This window comes from Pogona vitticeps, chromosome 1 (genome assembly GCF_051106095.1).
Source record: "Pogona vitticeps strain Pit_001003342236 chromosome 1, PviZW2.1, whole genome shotgun sequence".
Taxonomy (NCBI): domain Eukaryota; kingdom Metazoa; phylum Chordata; class Lepidosauria; order Squamata; family Agamidae; genus Pogona; species Pogona vitticeps.
Window position 1 is genome coordinate 238,521,023 of NC_135783.1, and position 17,087 is coordinate 238,538,109.

Here is a 17,087-nt window from a genome sequence, read left to right on the forward strand (position 1 = left end):
TGTTCACTTGTCAAATCTCCTGATATGACAAGTAGGCAGAACTTCTAATGCTAAAAAATCCTTCTCCTGCAGAACTACAAGTAGGCAGGACACAAACTAGTTTACCATACAGACAGGGAATTCCCTTATCTCCTTTTTGTTGCCAATTTTGTTTCACATACTCCCTCCTGAACTGTTTCTGAATCCATCAGTGTTTCAAGGAGAACATTCAAAGTATTTCAAATTCATTGTGAATAAAACTCAGAAAGTTATTTGTAGAAAAGAATTAGTTACAGTTGTAATATCATTGTTTTGTGTCATCAAGCCTCTTCTGGAGCACCCCTATAAATTCGTGACCTCCAAAAGGTCCTTAATTAACAGCTTTGATCATAACTTGCAAACAAGGCCATGAGTTCCTTTCTGAGGACAATGCATTTCATTTTTGGTCTTTCTAATTTCCTAGCTCCTTCAGCTTTTCCCAGCGTTGTTATCGTTTCCAGTCAGTCTTGTTCTTCTCATCATGTTCCCAAAATACAACCTCAATTGAGTCATTTTTGCTTGCCCCACTAAAAACATTATTATTTTTAAAAGTAACTCCCATTTCTTAAAGTTGGCTATAATAATCACTTTAATTCCATTTTCTGAAAATCTGAACACTGCAAATTGATGGGAGGCCTCTAATCCCCAAACACTTCCCTTCCATCAGCCTCCCTGTCACTTCAACAGACTATGAAATATAGTAGGTAAATTGGCTATATAACTATAGTACTGTACTGTAGTGTATAAAAATATACTAAGTAAAAAAGTAGTGGGGGGAAAGAACTGATTACATTACTATTTGTAACTAGTTATTTACAAGCTGTGGAACAATTCAGTTGCATAGTTGCTTACCAGTTGTTTGTTGAAATTTTGCACACACTGTTCAAATTGCTCATCTTTTGTTTCATCAGCTTTGCCAAGTTTCTGGAGAACCTAGACATGATACACAAAAAGAGAACAGAGAAGAATCTTTAAAACCACAAAATCACCAGATTTAGTAGCATTAGTGAGAGAAAATGGGAGACCGGAAAGAGGAAGAAACTGTGGTTTCAGTTGTACTGATTGATGACAGAACACAAGACTTAGATTCAGTCACTGGCATTGCCAATTAAGAATCTATAAGGTAGGATAGCTGTTAAATACCATGGTCTTGTATAGCCAATGCCAAATGAGTGAATACTAGAAAAGATAGATGAGTCTGACATTATAAATCAGCCCCACAGCACCACTTGGAGATGTGGGGGCAGTTTCTCAGCACCACCATTATAATATGTTTTCTCACCTACATTGCAGATATAGTAATGGTACTGTACTAGTCTATTTAAGAGAAGAGCTTTTCAATTGCTGTCGGTAATCTTAATTCCATATGCAGGGAGTCTACAACCGATCTAGGGTGTGTAGATCTACTACACATGAAGGCAAAGTGTGGCTTTTCAAATATTGTCGGGCTGTGACTCCCATCCATTTTAGGTAGCACAGCCAGTGGTGAAGAATGCTGGGAGCAAGAATTAAACATCTGGGGGGCCAACTTTGCATATCCTTGCTCTACAATGTGTACAGGAAAACTATCTGGGCTACAGAGATCAGGGTATATTTACTTGTCTAGCATGTGCTAGAGGGACCTGAGGACACTGAAAAATTCCAAGAGCAGGACAGTAACCATCCATATTACTACACAAATCCCCAATCAGAAACTTCAGAGCATCTCTTCACACAACATGAGATATTTTCTGAAAGAACAGAACAAGGAGCAAAAAAGGTTGTGATTTAATGTTGGGCAAAATATTACAGTGGTTCCAATTATTCCTGTCAGAACATATGCAAATGGCGGTGTTGGGGGAGCACTGCTGAACACTCTGGCCTCCGACCTTCCTCAGAGCTCCACCTAACCCCATATTGTTTTACATCTCTATGTACCAAATCTATCTCTCACATTTGGTCTTTGGCAATGGTGCATTCACAGTTATATGGTGGACATCCATTCAGCCAGGCAACACAACTTAGTTGAGGAAGTCCACCAACAGCACACACAACTTATTTTCCTTCATGGTCTTTGTGACTCTCACATATGGGTTCTCATGTAGATTCTCATTTAAAATTTTCAAAAGCTTTGTAGTCTCTTGGCAGGAACCCCACCCTCATTCATCTGTCATTACATGCATCAACACTCAGCCTTTTTTTATCCAGTGACCAGCAATGAGTGAGAACAAATTTCATAGACATAGCCATTTAATAGCACATTTCATCTACAAGTTTTTCATTCCAAGGTTATTGTGTTTTCCTGTTCCCATCTTCAAGCAACGTATAGTCTGTAAGGAGCAAATAACCTTCTTTGTAAAGACAGACTCTGGATGTAATGGTCTTCTTTAATGTGGGTTGTCCTCTCTCCAGATGGCAAAGCGTAGATATACTTTTTATTTGGATCCCTGCATTATACAGAGGATTCAATTTGATGGCCTTACAGGCCCCTTCCAACTCCATTATTCTATGATTCAATGATACTTTGTACTGAATGTCAGTGAGGAACGAAAGTAATCTCTATTCTCATTATGTTGTCACCAGGAGGGCCTAGAACACTATGGCAACCAGCCAGAACTCTCTCAAAACTAAGAGTGCTTCTTGACAATGAAGTTCACCCATGACTGCAAGGGGGACAAGTTTTAATCAGCGTACTTCATTTATCAGCCACCACTTTTTAACACTCCTTGCAAGGTATGAAGTACTCTTGAGTTACCACAGATACAATTCTTTTTCCTACATGACTAACCCAGGACTGTTCAGCTTCAGTGCATACATGGGGTAAAAGCTGTAGGAACGCTATCTCCAACAGCTGCAGCACATAGTGATTGGTTTAAGCTATCTCCCTAGCCTCCCTCAAAAAAAAACTCTCCTAAGGATTATATCATATGAAGACTGGAAGTCCTGCTATTTAGCATAATAAGTTGTATTAGAGTTGTTGTTGTTTAATCGTTTAGTTGTGTCCGACTCTTCATGACCCCATGGACCAGAGCACGCCAAGCCCCCCCCCGTCCTCCACTGCGTCCCGGAGTTGGGTCAAATTCATGTAGGTAGCTTTGATGACACTTTCCAACCATGTCATCCTGTCGTCCCCTTCTCCTCTTGCCCTCACACTTTCCTAACATCAGGGTCTTTTCCGGGGAGTCTTCTCATGAGATGGCCAAAGTACTGGAGCCTCAGCTTCAGGATCTGATTAAAATGGGCATACTCTCATTGCAACTTATTTCATTAAAGAAAGTTGCAACTTGGGCACAAAATATAGGACATAATATTGATATTGATCAATGGTTGCAAATATGGCAAAATAATATAAAGCTTATAACATCGGTTAATTTTAAGGAGAACATATATAAGATGTTTTATAGGTGATATGACTCCAGAAAAATTGTCGAAGATGTATACAGATGTATCAAATGTCTGTTGGAAATGTGAAGCACACGTGGGAAGCTATTGTCATATGTGGTGGACTTGTAGAGTAGCGAAACAATATTGGATAGGAGTGCATACTGTGTTACAACAAATATTGCTTTGTAAGGTTCCATTAAACCCAGAACTGTTTTTATTGAGTATGATACCAGGTAAAATAGGTACAGTAAAGCAAAGAAATGTATAGCTATATATATAGTCACTGTACCCAGAATTCTCTATGCCAAAAATTGGAAAAGTCCGGTGGTACTGAAGCAAGAAGAGCTTACGGAGAAGATAAGGGAAACGGCGGAAATGGACATTCTATCAGAAGTGATGGAGGACTGTCCTTTACAAAAGGCAACTGAAAGATGGGACTTATTCTACAAATGGTTAGAGTCACCAGATAGTGCTTGAATGACGTAGATTGAAACGTAAATTAAAATTTGGAAGGCAGAAAATAGTAGAAAAGCAGAGTTTGGATTTTGATACTGCAATATGAATAGAATGGATGTTAGTATATTTTTTGTTTCTCCTCCCCTCCTAACTCCAACCCCCTTTTTTCCCCTTTTACCTTTTGTATCCCACACCCTAACCCAAGTTATCAAAACAATAAAAAAAAAGTTGCAACTTGACTAGGCCCATTCAATTCAGTGGAACTTACAGAGAAGTTGACTCACCAAATCTTCATGAATTCAGCAAATCTGTTCTAGTGCAACTTACTACACTAAGCAACATAATTTCAACCACTGACCATTGGTTTTTTGAGGCCTATATGTCAAATGTTTTACATGTGCACCTCAAAATATAGCATATTAACACAACACATATGAAGATCATTCAGTTAAACGTACCAGGAATTTGGACTGAGCAGTATCTACTTCTCACCTTTATACAGATCTTATTTTCTAACACGTATAAAACAGTGTGAAGCCAGTGAATGTACTGTATATCCTAGTTCTACATACAGTTTTATGCTTTTATTCTGAACCAACCAGTTTACGGCTTATTCCCAAACAGAAGTAGCAGAGTAAGAGGAGCTGAGGGAAAAGTAATACATTCCAGTCTTTCAAACCAAGACCCACCTCAGAGTATATCTTGAAAGCTGCATTTCAGTGGTGGGAAGGGCCAAAAGCAAAAAGATGGGATCCAAAATAATAGCTAAAGTATTTACTGCCAGTTACTAGGCCTTAGAAGAGGGTCTGCAACCTTCTGTAATGAAACCCATACAAAACCTAGCAAATGTAAGCAATGGGGTCATAAGAAATGGACTGTGACATTCTAAAGAATCCCAGAGGGACAGATTTGGTGCATAGACCGAGGTCCCCATGCTTGTTCCAGTCCCTGCTCCATTAGTGATATGGAATGTTGTCTGATTGCAACCAGTTCTCCTTAGAATGATTATCACATGTGCTTTTGGGAAACCCTCTTAGTCAATAAAACAGTCCAATTTTTTTTAAGCATTAACACCAACTAATGGCGCAGGCAGGTCTGAGCCCCTACAGTAGGTGGAAAATAAGCACTGTATATACTGAAAAAAGGTTAAGCACTTCTTGATTTTGCTGCACTACAATCCCCATAATCCTCGACTCTTGGTCATGCAGGCAGGGTCTGAGGGAGATGCACCCCTACAGAATTAGGGGAAGGGCTACAGGCTCAAGGAGTGATGCTGATAACATGCTTCAATAGGACAGGAACCCGCTTCATGTTTTATGTCACAACTCTCAGGGCATGATTCCCATGTCCCTTGTCAGCTTTCAACGCCTTGTTTAGAGATGTCTGCCTCATGCCCCCAAGACCCCTTTGTTTATACAAGTACTGTAACTGGAAATGAATCAAGAGTCCCACACAATTTACAGTGTCATTTTGGATTTAGTTACACATGAACACCCATGCAAACAGCTGATCTCTATAAGACTGCAACACATATCTTACTGTTCTCAAGTTTCAGTGTACTGTTATATCGGAGTGTGAAAAAAATAACATAACAGAAGGCCAGCATTTAATCAGTGAGAAAGTGGCTTGCAAAGCACCATCCTCTGCAGAAACTGGAGCTCTTAGAGCTCAACTGCTCTGGAAAAATAGAGAAAGCTCTGGTAGCAGGGAATGTGATATGTAGCTGCAGCCCAATGTGTGTTTCCACTGTGCCTGTCATAAACCAGGCTGATTTTTGCAAGGTGGAAGAAATGCTCCTCATCAACCCTTCATTTCGATTTAGTCAACCTCAGGTAGCTGCAAATGCATGTATACCGTACATAATTTGCATAAACAAATTAGAAATTAATAAGAGAAACAGAAAGGGGCTCACAGTGGTCTCCCTACTTTGCTTCAGCAACATGAGTCCATCCGGAGGCCTAAGATCATCACATTCCCAACATGGCTCAAAAAGTTCCAGAGCAGTCACCCAAAGGACCCTATTTTCAAATACTGCTCCAGATTTTTTTTTAAAAAAACTCAGTTTAGGGAAGTTACATGGTGTTTGAATCTGCTTAAGCAGGTTTGGAATCGATTTTAAAATGTCTATTTACATACCTTACAGCTCAGCACACTTCTTTCTTTCTTTCTTTTTTGCCAGAAAATGTGTTGTTGTTGTTGTTTTCAGATGCAAGGTAGAATAACAGGAGCTTATTTATTTGTACTCGAAAGTGGATTCCTTTTGAATCCACTTGGCTTATGTGAATGCCTTTATCACAGTAAAGACACTTTACTCCGTGTCTATGGGGTCTGTCAAGTAATGGATGCCAGAATCGCAGGTTTCAGGCTGCAGGAAACATTGCAGTTCAATCTCTCTCTCTCTCTCTCTCTCTCTCTCTCTCTCTCTCTCTGTGCGTGTGTGTGCGCGCGCTTCCCATCTGTTATACTGTAATATGCCAGTTTGAAAGAATTCCTTTTTTTTAAAGGCAGCCAGCCTTTTTTTAAAACGTAGCCTCTAGCCCAAGCCTAGAGGCTGCTACGCTTTGTCCATTTCTCTGGTCAATTTCTCTTGCCTTCCCTCTTCCCAGCAGTTCCCTCCCTCTAATGAACGAAGGCAAGAGAAATTGACCAGAGATAGTGACAAAGCCAGCAGTTTCTAGGCTTGTGAAAGAGGGAGTACTTTCCCTCTTGCAATACTGACATAGCAATATGCCAGTTTGAAAGTGAAGCAAAAACATTGAAAAGAACATCAGAGTAGCAGCAAGTAACCAGTGTGGGGGGCAACTGGGTGCAGGACAAAGCCTCAATTGCAATGATTTTAAAGCCCGTATAGCCCCCTCAACACAGCTAACAATGGTTTAAAAGGTTTCCCAAGTGAACACATACATCAACCCCAATATCATGTGACTATCATGTGGCTTTAACTCAATTTTTAAAACTCTAATTCAGCTATTGATGCATATTGTGGTGTAACATTGCTCTTAGGAATCATGATGTATTAGAAGCATAAAATTTGTTATTAATGCAACTTAAAATGTATCTTTGTTTAGCCATATAAAACAGCAAAATGTCCCCCACCTCACTTCTTTTTTTGCAAATTGTTTATGATTAGAGATGGAGATGAATATAAAAATGAACCAGCAAATTTGTCAAAAATTGCTGATTCGTTGATTCGGGTTGGTTTGGATTTGTCCAAACTGGAGAACCTGAACTTTCCCGAATCAACGCTTTTTTTTCCTGATTTAACAAACTTCTTTCCCCCCGACAGCCTGCCCTGCCTCCTTCCCACTGCCCCGTTGCCTCCCTACCTTGTCCTGCTGCCTCTTCAACCACCATCCAGAAAGATAGCAGCCCATTTCCTTCTGGGAGCCCAGTCTGCTATCTCTGTATCTGCACAGGCGCTGTCTCTCAGCTGAGAGGCGGGCGCATTTGCAGAGACAACCAGCTGGCTGGCTGATTGGGGGGGATTAGCTGGCCTGTGAGCCCACCGGGGGGCCTCTGCACAGCTCCCCGCCTCCATCTGCAGATGTCACTGGGCTGGCTGACCCACAGGATAAGTTTTAAAAAATTAAGTTTTTTTACGGCCAACTTGTCAGCCCACCAGGGGGACTCTGGACAGCTCCTGTCCTCTCAGCTAAGAGGCAGGGGGGCTGTGTAGAGCCCCCCTGGTAAGCTAAAAAGCCTGCTAACAAATTATTATTATTATTATTATTATTATTATTATTATTATTATTATTAGTAGTAGTAGTAGTAGTAGTAGTAGTAGTAGTAGTAGTAGTAGTAGTAGTAATAGCAGCAGCAGCAGCAGCATTAGCAGTATTATTAGTATTATTAGTATTAGTATTAGTAGTAGTAGTAGTAGTAGTAGTAGTAGTAGTAGTAGTAGTTAGCCATGTGCATGTCTCTACCTATTATTTATTTATTTATTTATTTATTTATTTATTTATTTATTTATTCTATTTATATCCCGCCTATCTAGTCAATTAAGACCACTCTAGGCGGCTGAGAGGTGGGGACATGTGCAGAGGCCACCAGTCCATGGAGCTCTCTCAAAATGGTGATGGCGACAGGAGGAAGAAAAGGTAGGGAGGCAAAGGGGAGGCAGGCTGTGGGGGCGGGGAGGTAGATGGGCTTTTTCTTTTTCCTAGACAGCCACTGGTCTGTTTAAAAAAAAAAATTCCCAAAGGAACCAATGATTTGATTCATGGTTCATTTGGGAGTAAGTCCTAAATTTGCAGTTTGTGGACAAAGACGAATAGCTATTTTGGCAGTTCGTGCCCATCTCTATTTATGATTTTATATAATACATGCCCAGCAAGACCTAAGAGGTCAATCTCAACTTATTTCCTTTGTAAAAACATTTACAGTCAGTCTCTGACTCTAATTGCTAGGTCTGTGTATCTCATCCAAAACTGCACAACCCATTATTAAGTTTTTATATGCAACAGCAGCAAAAGAAAAGCTCTATAAAGCATGTTTGCTGGTTCAAAACAAAGCATCTGCCCTGCCGCCTTCATCTAGATATCACCAGTACTCCTAATTTAGCACCAGATTTTGGGATTAACTCTCATGCCTTCATTAGTTCCCATTCAATAGGCCTCTTGTCCCCCCTACCTCCCCCAATTATTTTGGATGCAATAGAGGTGGTTGTGGTGGTGGTGGAGCTTCTGGTATTCTCTTCTTTCCTTGTCTTCTTTCCACTGTTGCTGAAGGGTCTCTGCCTTGTGATATCAGAAAAATGTATGCTAGATCTCGGGTTTAGACTCTACAGAATGGGATGCTGCTGACCTGGCAAGTGGCAGTCTTATCCCCCACTCATACTGTCACTTAGAAACACGGGCATTTAGAGAGAGAGATGTAATCATCAACATATCCCTCATCCAGAGCAAAATGTTACCCTTCAGAATGGTCCAATCCTACCTTTCTGTAACTGCCACTTTGGCACCCTTTGATTCAACTCAGGGCAGCTGAGGGAGAAGTCACCTAATTTGGCTTTATGACTCCAGTAATTATGCTGTATGATATCAGTGTTTAATGGCATTTTCTGGAACAGAAAAAACCCCACACTTTTCCGAACTTCCTTTGTGGGCTTTAAAATTTATCTGTATACTCTTAAACTTCACATTAGACTCTCAATATTATTCCCTTAACCAGCTTATTATTATTATTGCAGTGCAGGTCCTGGATAATATATTAGTCAGACTCCTATATATGGTCTGTGTAACTTGCCACATCTAATTGTGGCTAACTGAGCAGATGCTGGGGCTCATCTCAGTTGCACCATCAAGTGTGTGATTCGGCAGACAACCAAGATGTGAATAAGAACTTGTCAATCAGCCACAAGTACTTCCAGTGACTTTACTAGAATTCACCAGAAGCTCTTTTTAGGGTTTTTTTTTCAGGCTAAAGGAAAAAAGGGTGGGAACACTGACCAGTTATTGTTTCTGAAGTGGTTGAACTGCAGTACTGCAACCAAAACTCTGCTCATGACCTAGGTTCAATCCCAGGTAGCCAGCTCAATGTTCACTCCACTCTATCCATCAGAGGCAAGTAAATTGAGTATACAGCGTGCTGGAAGGGCAATGTGTAGTCTACATCACTGGTTCTTAACTTTGGGTTACTCAGGTGTTTTTGGACTGCAACTCCCAGAAGCCTTCACCACCAGCTGTGTTGACTGGGGTTTCTGGGAGTTGCAGTTCAAAAACACCTGAGTAACAAAGGTTAAGAACCACTGGTCTACATAATTAAATTGTAAACTGCCTACAGGATGTTTTAAACACTAAGGGGCAATATATAAGCACCACACTTTGCTTTGCTTTGAAATATATTGGGCCTATTCTTTCTTTCAACCTGTCTTCTGGAAGTCACCATTCTGAGAATATCCTCCATCATTTTGCTTCTTCTTTTTACCTCAGAACTACGTACTAGGCTTCAGTGCTGCTGTTTGCCTTCTACTCCTATCAACCAGCCTAGTATCTCATAAAGAAAATGGGTTGCTGGGTTCCTTGTAAGGGGCAGCAAGCCCTTACAAGGAACCCAGCAGCTCTTTTCCCACCTGTTTCTTACCAGGAGGATAGGAAGAAAAAGTTCTACATTTACCAAGTGTATGAGGATGAAATCAGCACTTCCGTGACTGGCAGAAACTCTGTAGGTGGAGATTCTCTCCCCACATGGAAATGGCATCTGTACTCACTGAAGTTCTGTCTGTCAAAGAATTGAAGTACAGGCAGAATAGCAGCAGGTGCTGTTTCTATCCTCATGTTCTAGCATCGTGCTAAATGATATGCACAAGCTGTACATTTTGAAGGCTATTCCTGAAATGGCATTTATATAGTTGTGTTTTCCACAACATACTTCAGAAATCAAAGCCATACTCTTACTCAACAAGTAAGGAATTTTATAGCCTTACTAGATGGCCACCTTCTTCCAACCCACCAGCTTTCTGTCGCATAACTCATGCTGGACTCTCACCTTCCATTCTCTTTCTCTTTCTCTCTTTCTCTATCATACACACACACACACACATCACAATCACATGCAACCTTCACCAAGGTTGCAAAGGTACTTAATCCGACCAGCTATGTGGGATCAATCTGCTGAGTCATTTCTGATTTGTGCAACAGATCCCCTGACCAAGCTGAGAAGATTAAAAGTCTAAACACACGTATTTAAAGAGCTGTCAGATCACTTTTTCCAGAGCAGCGCCAAAAAATCCAGGATGACTTTCAATAGAGGCTACAGGAAATGAATTAAAGCATGTTTCTTCACTAGGTCCTGGAATGAATTTTTGGAAGCTAAAAACACTAAATATGTTCTAGGATAATGCCAACAAGGATGCAGAATTCCAATATCATATCTAGGAAATTCACAACTCTGGGTCACAGTCTAGACATCCATGTGTTCTGATGAAAAACAACACAAATTAAGTCAAAACTTCTACAGCAAATTTAGATGCTCAAAGTACTGAGAATGTTGTCATTTTCCTTTAATTTGTATGGCTGGCAAGGGAGGAGAGCCTGAGCTTGTACTAGTGATGTTTATCTAAGGCTTAAATCAGGGCAGAGGTTCACCAAGGGAAGCTGTATGTTGCAACAGATGGTTAGCTGCACCATCAGCAGATTACGTCTTATGGTTCCAATTCAAACTGAGGGAAGAAATATGTGCACATACCAAGACAATGGGAAGGCAGTATTGGCTATTAACAAGAGACAGCTCCCTGCCCCCAGGAGATGGACTAACACCCTACCCAAGACAGGGCAGGGTAGCTCCGCTATCATTCCCATATAAGCATGCGTGCCCAAAGCAATACAAATGGATTTATAGGCATGGATACTTCAGTACAAAAACTTTTCGTAGAGCAGCAGATAGCAAACAATGTGTGCAGCACCAGTAATATCTGTACACATCAGCTGTTAATAAATGTAAGCCTACAGGATAACACCCATCCCTTAGAGAACTACAGTCAATGTCAAATATTACACCATTCCCAGACAGCGACTGCTGTTCTATTCTCCTGTTCCCCCACCCTGCTGCACAACATCAGGCTTAATCTGTCAGATCGTAGCAAAGCCAGACAGATTTAGTTAGGATGGAAACTTTGGGCTATTAATGGAGTAGATTTACTCACGCAAAGATGGCTGATGAAAATAATGTAACAGAAGTCAATGTAGCATTCAGGACTGACGGGGGTGGGGGGCTGAAGCGGGGGGATGTCAGATATTTGCTGCTTGGGAAGAGGAATGGGTGAAGAAGAACCACACACAGGCAGAAGAGGGACACCGAACTAGTGATCTAGTAGCATTCAGTCTGTGGAACAATACATTCTTCTCTTGCTACCTCTGTAGCCTCTTATTGCTTGGTGGCATTTAACAACTGGAATTCAAAAGGTTATCAGTAACACAGAGACCCATGGGTTATTCCCATAGCAGCCAGTGTGAAAATAAATGAAGTCCATAGCTGAGTAAGGCTTTGGATTCTCCAATATTCCGGGTATATTTTTAACAGAAATTTCAGTGGAAGCTTCCATAAAGCCATCCATTTTAACCGCTCCTGTCTTGCTTCTTTTTTTTTCTACACAGGCTGAAACAGACTAAGAGGGCTCCCTGTCTGCAAATTTGTCCAACGCTGTCACATATGTTTCAATTTTTTAAAAAAAAAATCTCAATTCACCTTCAAAGCATGGGGACTTTTGTTGTTCTTTGCAGAAAAGGTTTGTAACAACCAGAAAGATATGCCGTAATATCAAAAATAGCTAAGCAAGTAGCATTTTAGCAACATTGTATTACGTTAAAAGTAGGCAATCAGCCTTTTATTTTTTACTAGCTCTTCTATCAATTCCATAAAGAAAACTGTTTTCATATACTGTACAATGTACACATTCCTTAAGGCTGCCACAATAATATCAAGGGCTTCTGCCACCCTAGTAAAGGAAACAAAGTTAGACTGGTGTCCTGCTGGAAATAAAAAACAAGGCACTCACACACTTTACAGTTTGTGCCCCATTTCAGCAAATGGTGTAAATAATCAAGCTGTTGATTTCATGAGCAGTGATGGGAGAATGTGGAACGTGCATTTTTATTTCTGACTGTGAAGACTAACCATGTACAAGGGTCATTTTCAAGTGGGGGGAGTACACCTGGCTACAGTTCTCTGGACTAATACTGTATATTGCTTTCACAACACTGTGTACTGAAATACTCTAGCATCACAGCCAGGAACACACTGTGATAGTTCCATGACAAAATGCTCATGCATCCTCTGTAAAGTAAGTTGGAAGGTCAGTTTAGCTAGCAGAAGCTACCTTCCATTCCAGCCCTACCATTTGGCAGAGGAAGGCAATTGATCATGGAGTGCCCATGGGGGGGGGGAGAGCAAACTGTTATACATTTAACATTATTATTATTATTACAGGGGTGCCTCGCATTACGACGTTAATTCGTTCCAGCGAAATCGCTGCAGAACGAAAACATCGTAATGCGAAATTAAAAAGCCAACAGAAACACATTAAAACCCGATTAATGCATTCCCAGGGGCTTGAAACTCACCGTCCATCGAAGATCCTCCATAGCGCGGTCATTTTCACTGCCTGTGCAGCGAGGAATCCGTCCCAGAAAAGAGCGGGGAGCCATGTTTTTTACCCGGAGGTAAAAACATGAAACCGCCGATCAGGTGGCCGAAAATCATCGCTTTGCAAGAATTGGTTCCCGAAGCAGGGAACCGATCATCGCAAAGCGAAATTCCCCCATAAGAAACATCATTTTGCGATCGCTTTTGCGATCGCAAAACCTTCAACATAAAGTGATTTCATCGTAAAACGGAGCGCTTGTAATGCGAGGCACCACTGTAGTAGTAGTGGTGGTATTATTATTATTATTATTATTATTATTATTATTATTATTATTATTATTATTATTATTATTATTATTATTATTATTATTATTATTATTATTATTATTATTATTATTATTATTATTATTATTATTATTACTATTATTATTATTATTATTATTATTATTATATTACTACTACTACTACTACTACTACTTACTTACTTACTTACTTACTTACTTACTTGCTTACTTGCTTGCTTGCTTACTTACTTACTTACTTACTTACTTACTTACTTACTTACTTACTTACTTACTTACTACTACTGATTTTTTTAACACGAAAGGAAGGAAAGAGGCAGTTTTTGGGATTTCATGCTTCATCCTAGCAGATCTTCAGTAGTGTCTCGGGTGGAGAGCCATTTATTTATTTATTTATTTATTTTATTTGATTTGTATCCCGCCCATCTGGTCTGGTCAACCACTCTGGGCGGCTTCCAATAAATATTTAAAATAACACATAAACATTTGTTCCTCTGTCTCAGGGAGCACCTGTCTTGCCCAGCCATATCATCCCCTGATAGAGAGGGGCCATTGGTTGGTTGTTTTCAGGAACAGCCCACACAGGCGCAACTCTGTAGGGACAATTTCTAAAACTCTAGTTTCTAATCATATTAGTAAGTGTAGCTCTGATAGCTCACAAAAAGAATGATAAAATGTCCCACATATAATTCAAGTATTTTTCATTTTTAGGTTATCCAGTCAGTGGCATGACTGGTGCGTCAGAGGATGGACAACTGTTCTTTTGGCAGACACATCCAAGTGCTAAAGCAACTTAAAAATAGAGACGTCTCTTGCTGGTCTTTGTCACTTTTGCACGTGTTCTCTCTCACAAACTTGTTGTTCACTCACAATGTTCCATTTCTGCATTTATTTTGAACCCATATGCTTAAATATAAGCATTTGAACATATGGCTTGAAAACTATTTCCTTTCAATGAACATTTTCAATGCATTTTTATCCCTCCAACTTTTCTTTTTTGAGCTAATAAGCACATGGGAACATTTCCAACTGGCAGAAGGACAGAAAAACTCTACAAATAGGACTTTTCTTAATCACATTCTGATCTGAATATTATACCTGAAAGATGCAAATGAGGTCAGCTCTCAAGAGATCAGCTCTCAAGAGATTGCCCCAAGATCAAAGTTTTCAGGGAACACACATCTGTACATGGGCCTTAACAGAGCTGCATGCAATCTTTGGGTTGAGCAGGAATGAAACAAAATCTCAGGATAAAAAAAGTACTAGCTTCCTTTTATTTAATTTACAACATCCAATCCTCTCTGTTGAATTGAGGTCTACAATATTGTTAGCGACTGTACTTCACCAAACAATGTTAAAATCTCTACCAAGAGACATGAAAGTGGGTGCTGGGTGGTTGTAAAAGGGTGTAAGTTCAATTCATAAAGGACAGGGCTATCGGGGCCTGTTGGTTTTACCATGGCTATAAGGAACTTCCATGTCCAGAGTCACTATGCAACTGAATACAGCTGGGAGCAAAGGGAGGGGGACATTGTTCCCTCCTTAGTGTGTGATTAAGCTTTCCATCAGCATCTGTGAAAAAGAGGATGCTGGATGAGATGGACCTTTGGTCATATTCAGAGTTTGGAAAAGTCACTTTTTGGAGTGCAAGTGGCAAAATACCATAGCCAGCAAGGCCACTAGCTGGGTGATTTTCTGGGAGATAAATTCTAAGAAAAGCTTGAGTAGATCAGGCACACTCCATTTTCATCAATAATTAAAAAATGATCAAACTTAGTAAGTTAAGGCAAACTTCTATTGCTTCAGAAAAATTCATTTCAAATATCTATCCTTACAATTCATATCTTTATTTGGATGAAGGCATCTCCCTGTACATTAAGAGTGACTTTAATTCATATGTAGGGGAAGCTCATGGGCCAAGCAGGATAAAAGTACTAGTTTCCTTTTATTTCCTCACCCCAAAAATTCAGGGAGTGCTCCTTTCTCAGGTCACAAGCCATCTGTGACCCTGTGTCTACTATTTTTTCTAAATCCACTGAAAATTAAATGTAGCAAGAATAAGAAACACTGTATGCCTATGCAAATGAATTAGAAAAGATACATTCAGGAATTCATAGGCTTGTACAGTATGTACTAAATAATTTCCTGTAACTGAAATGCAACATCATTTCTAACAGAAGATTACACAGCAATCTATAGTCAGATGTCTATAGTCTTAAAATTTTTGACAGACAACTATTCAAAATCCAGGAGGCAACATACAGAAAAATATTAACATACTCATATCTCAGCAAAGATGAATAAAGATCACACAACAAGCAGGAAAGTGTGAAGGGGATGTTTTAAGCTGCAAAATATGAAGCATGGCATTTGTTACCTACTGCCACAGATAGTGCTTTTCAAAACTTGTGTACTTTACAGGGGATGCATCCTAATATCAAGAGCAATTTTACTGGTGTTTTCTTACAATTGCCTGCTTCCCTGAAGTATTGAGAGGCTGGGCAAACATGCAATAATACCTCCAGAGAATGATCTAAAAAAACACTGAATACAAGAGAAACAGCTACATTCATGCAAAGAGTTTCTGCTGACAGAAAGATAGTGGAAGGCCTCCTTGTATTCACAAATAGATTCCTTCCTGGATCACAAAGGAGGCACACAAGCTATAAATTTCCAATTCAGCAACAGCTATTCCATTTTAGGAAGAGGAATTACAGCTCTAATAGAATCTATATCCACCTTGCTGTCTTGATAGTAATACCAGTTTTTCTATCTCATAATGAAAGTTCAACAGGATTCTTCTTTATTTATGTACCTTTAGAACAGATTCTTTGCAAAAATGGAGAGCAATGGATTCAAATGCCCCTTTTCCCCCAAACACTAGGCATAGGAATAGGAAGGAACCAAGGAAAAAAGAAGCCTGTTAAGCCTGTTATCTTGTATCCAATTGGTTTTCTAAATTAGGCATTGACATTTCCCTGAACCAATGTCAGTCCCTCGGGGAAGCCTCCATTACAAGGCCTGTTCACATTGCATCTAATTATAGATTTTTAACTATGGAGGGAATGAGTATAAAAGGATTATAGGATGGTTCTGTCACTTCCTATTCCACTTTCCTGCATGCTCCATACACAGTTGGCCTTCAGGAGAATAATTCTAACGACGAGGCATTAAGCAGCCCTGGTCTAAAATGTATCTAAGAAGTACAATCCTATGGTAACAAAATGAAGCAGGACTGTTTCCAGAGCTTTAATTTGGACAGAGAAATGGGAGCAAGGAATCTGGTTATCACCAGAAGCTAATCTCATAAACCCCTGCACAGGATGACCCTAAAAGCTGGAACCCATGTTATCTTCCACAGTGTCACCTGACATTCAGCCCATGGGCTAGAGATCCAGCCCCTTTGAATCTGGCCCTTCTATCTCTTTAGCCCACAGCACAGTGACCGATACAAATGGCATTCATTTGTCTCAGCCTAAAACTGCCATGAGGGATTTTCAATCAGAAGGGACCAAACATGAGAAAAAAGAAACTATTGAAAAGAGTATTGAGAGGAGGAAGAGGAATGTGGCAGGATAATGAAAGACAGGATGATCAAGAAGGTGGCAGAACAAAAACTGGCAGTCCCTCACTCATCCTTTTGTATGCACACTACAAGATATTTTCCCCAAGGGAATATAGTCCTCCAGATGGAAATAACTCCCACATTCCTGCCTTTTAAAAAAAATCAAACATTTCCCCTCAATTTCTATTTCTCACTATATAAACCACTCCACACACACATACAAAAGGGTGACACACATCATTTTCACTCCATATTTAACTGCCTAACAGTGTTTGGCAGCAGTTAAATTACCAAGGAAA

General features: G+C 40.0%; 1 protein-coding gene across 44 annotated transcripts in view; it reads right to left on the reverse strand.

Moving 5' to 3' along the window:
- The window catches only part of BIN1 (bridging integrator 1), a 130,075-nt gene that overhangs the window by 71,528 nt on the left and 41,460 nt on the right, over positions 1-17,087 (reverse strand). For all 44 annotated transcript variants that reach the window (XM_078380057.1, XM_078379954.1, XM_078379740.1 and 41 more), the window contains exon 2: positions 871-951. In XM_078380057.1, coding sequence (XP_078236183.1) covers positions 871-951 — 81 coding nt within the window. The remainder of the gene's footprint in view (positions 1-870; positions 952-17,087) is intronic.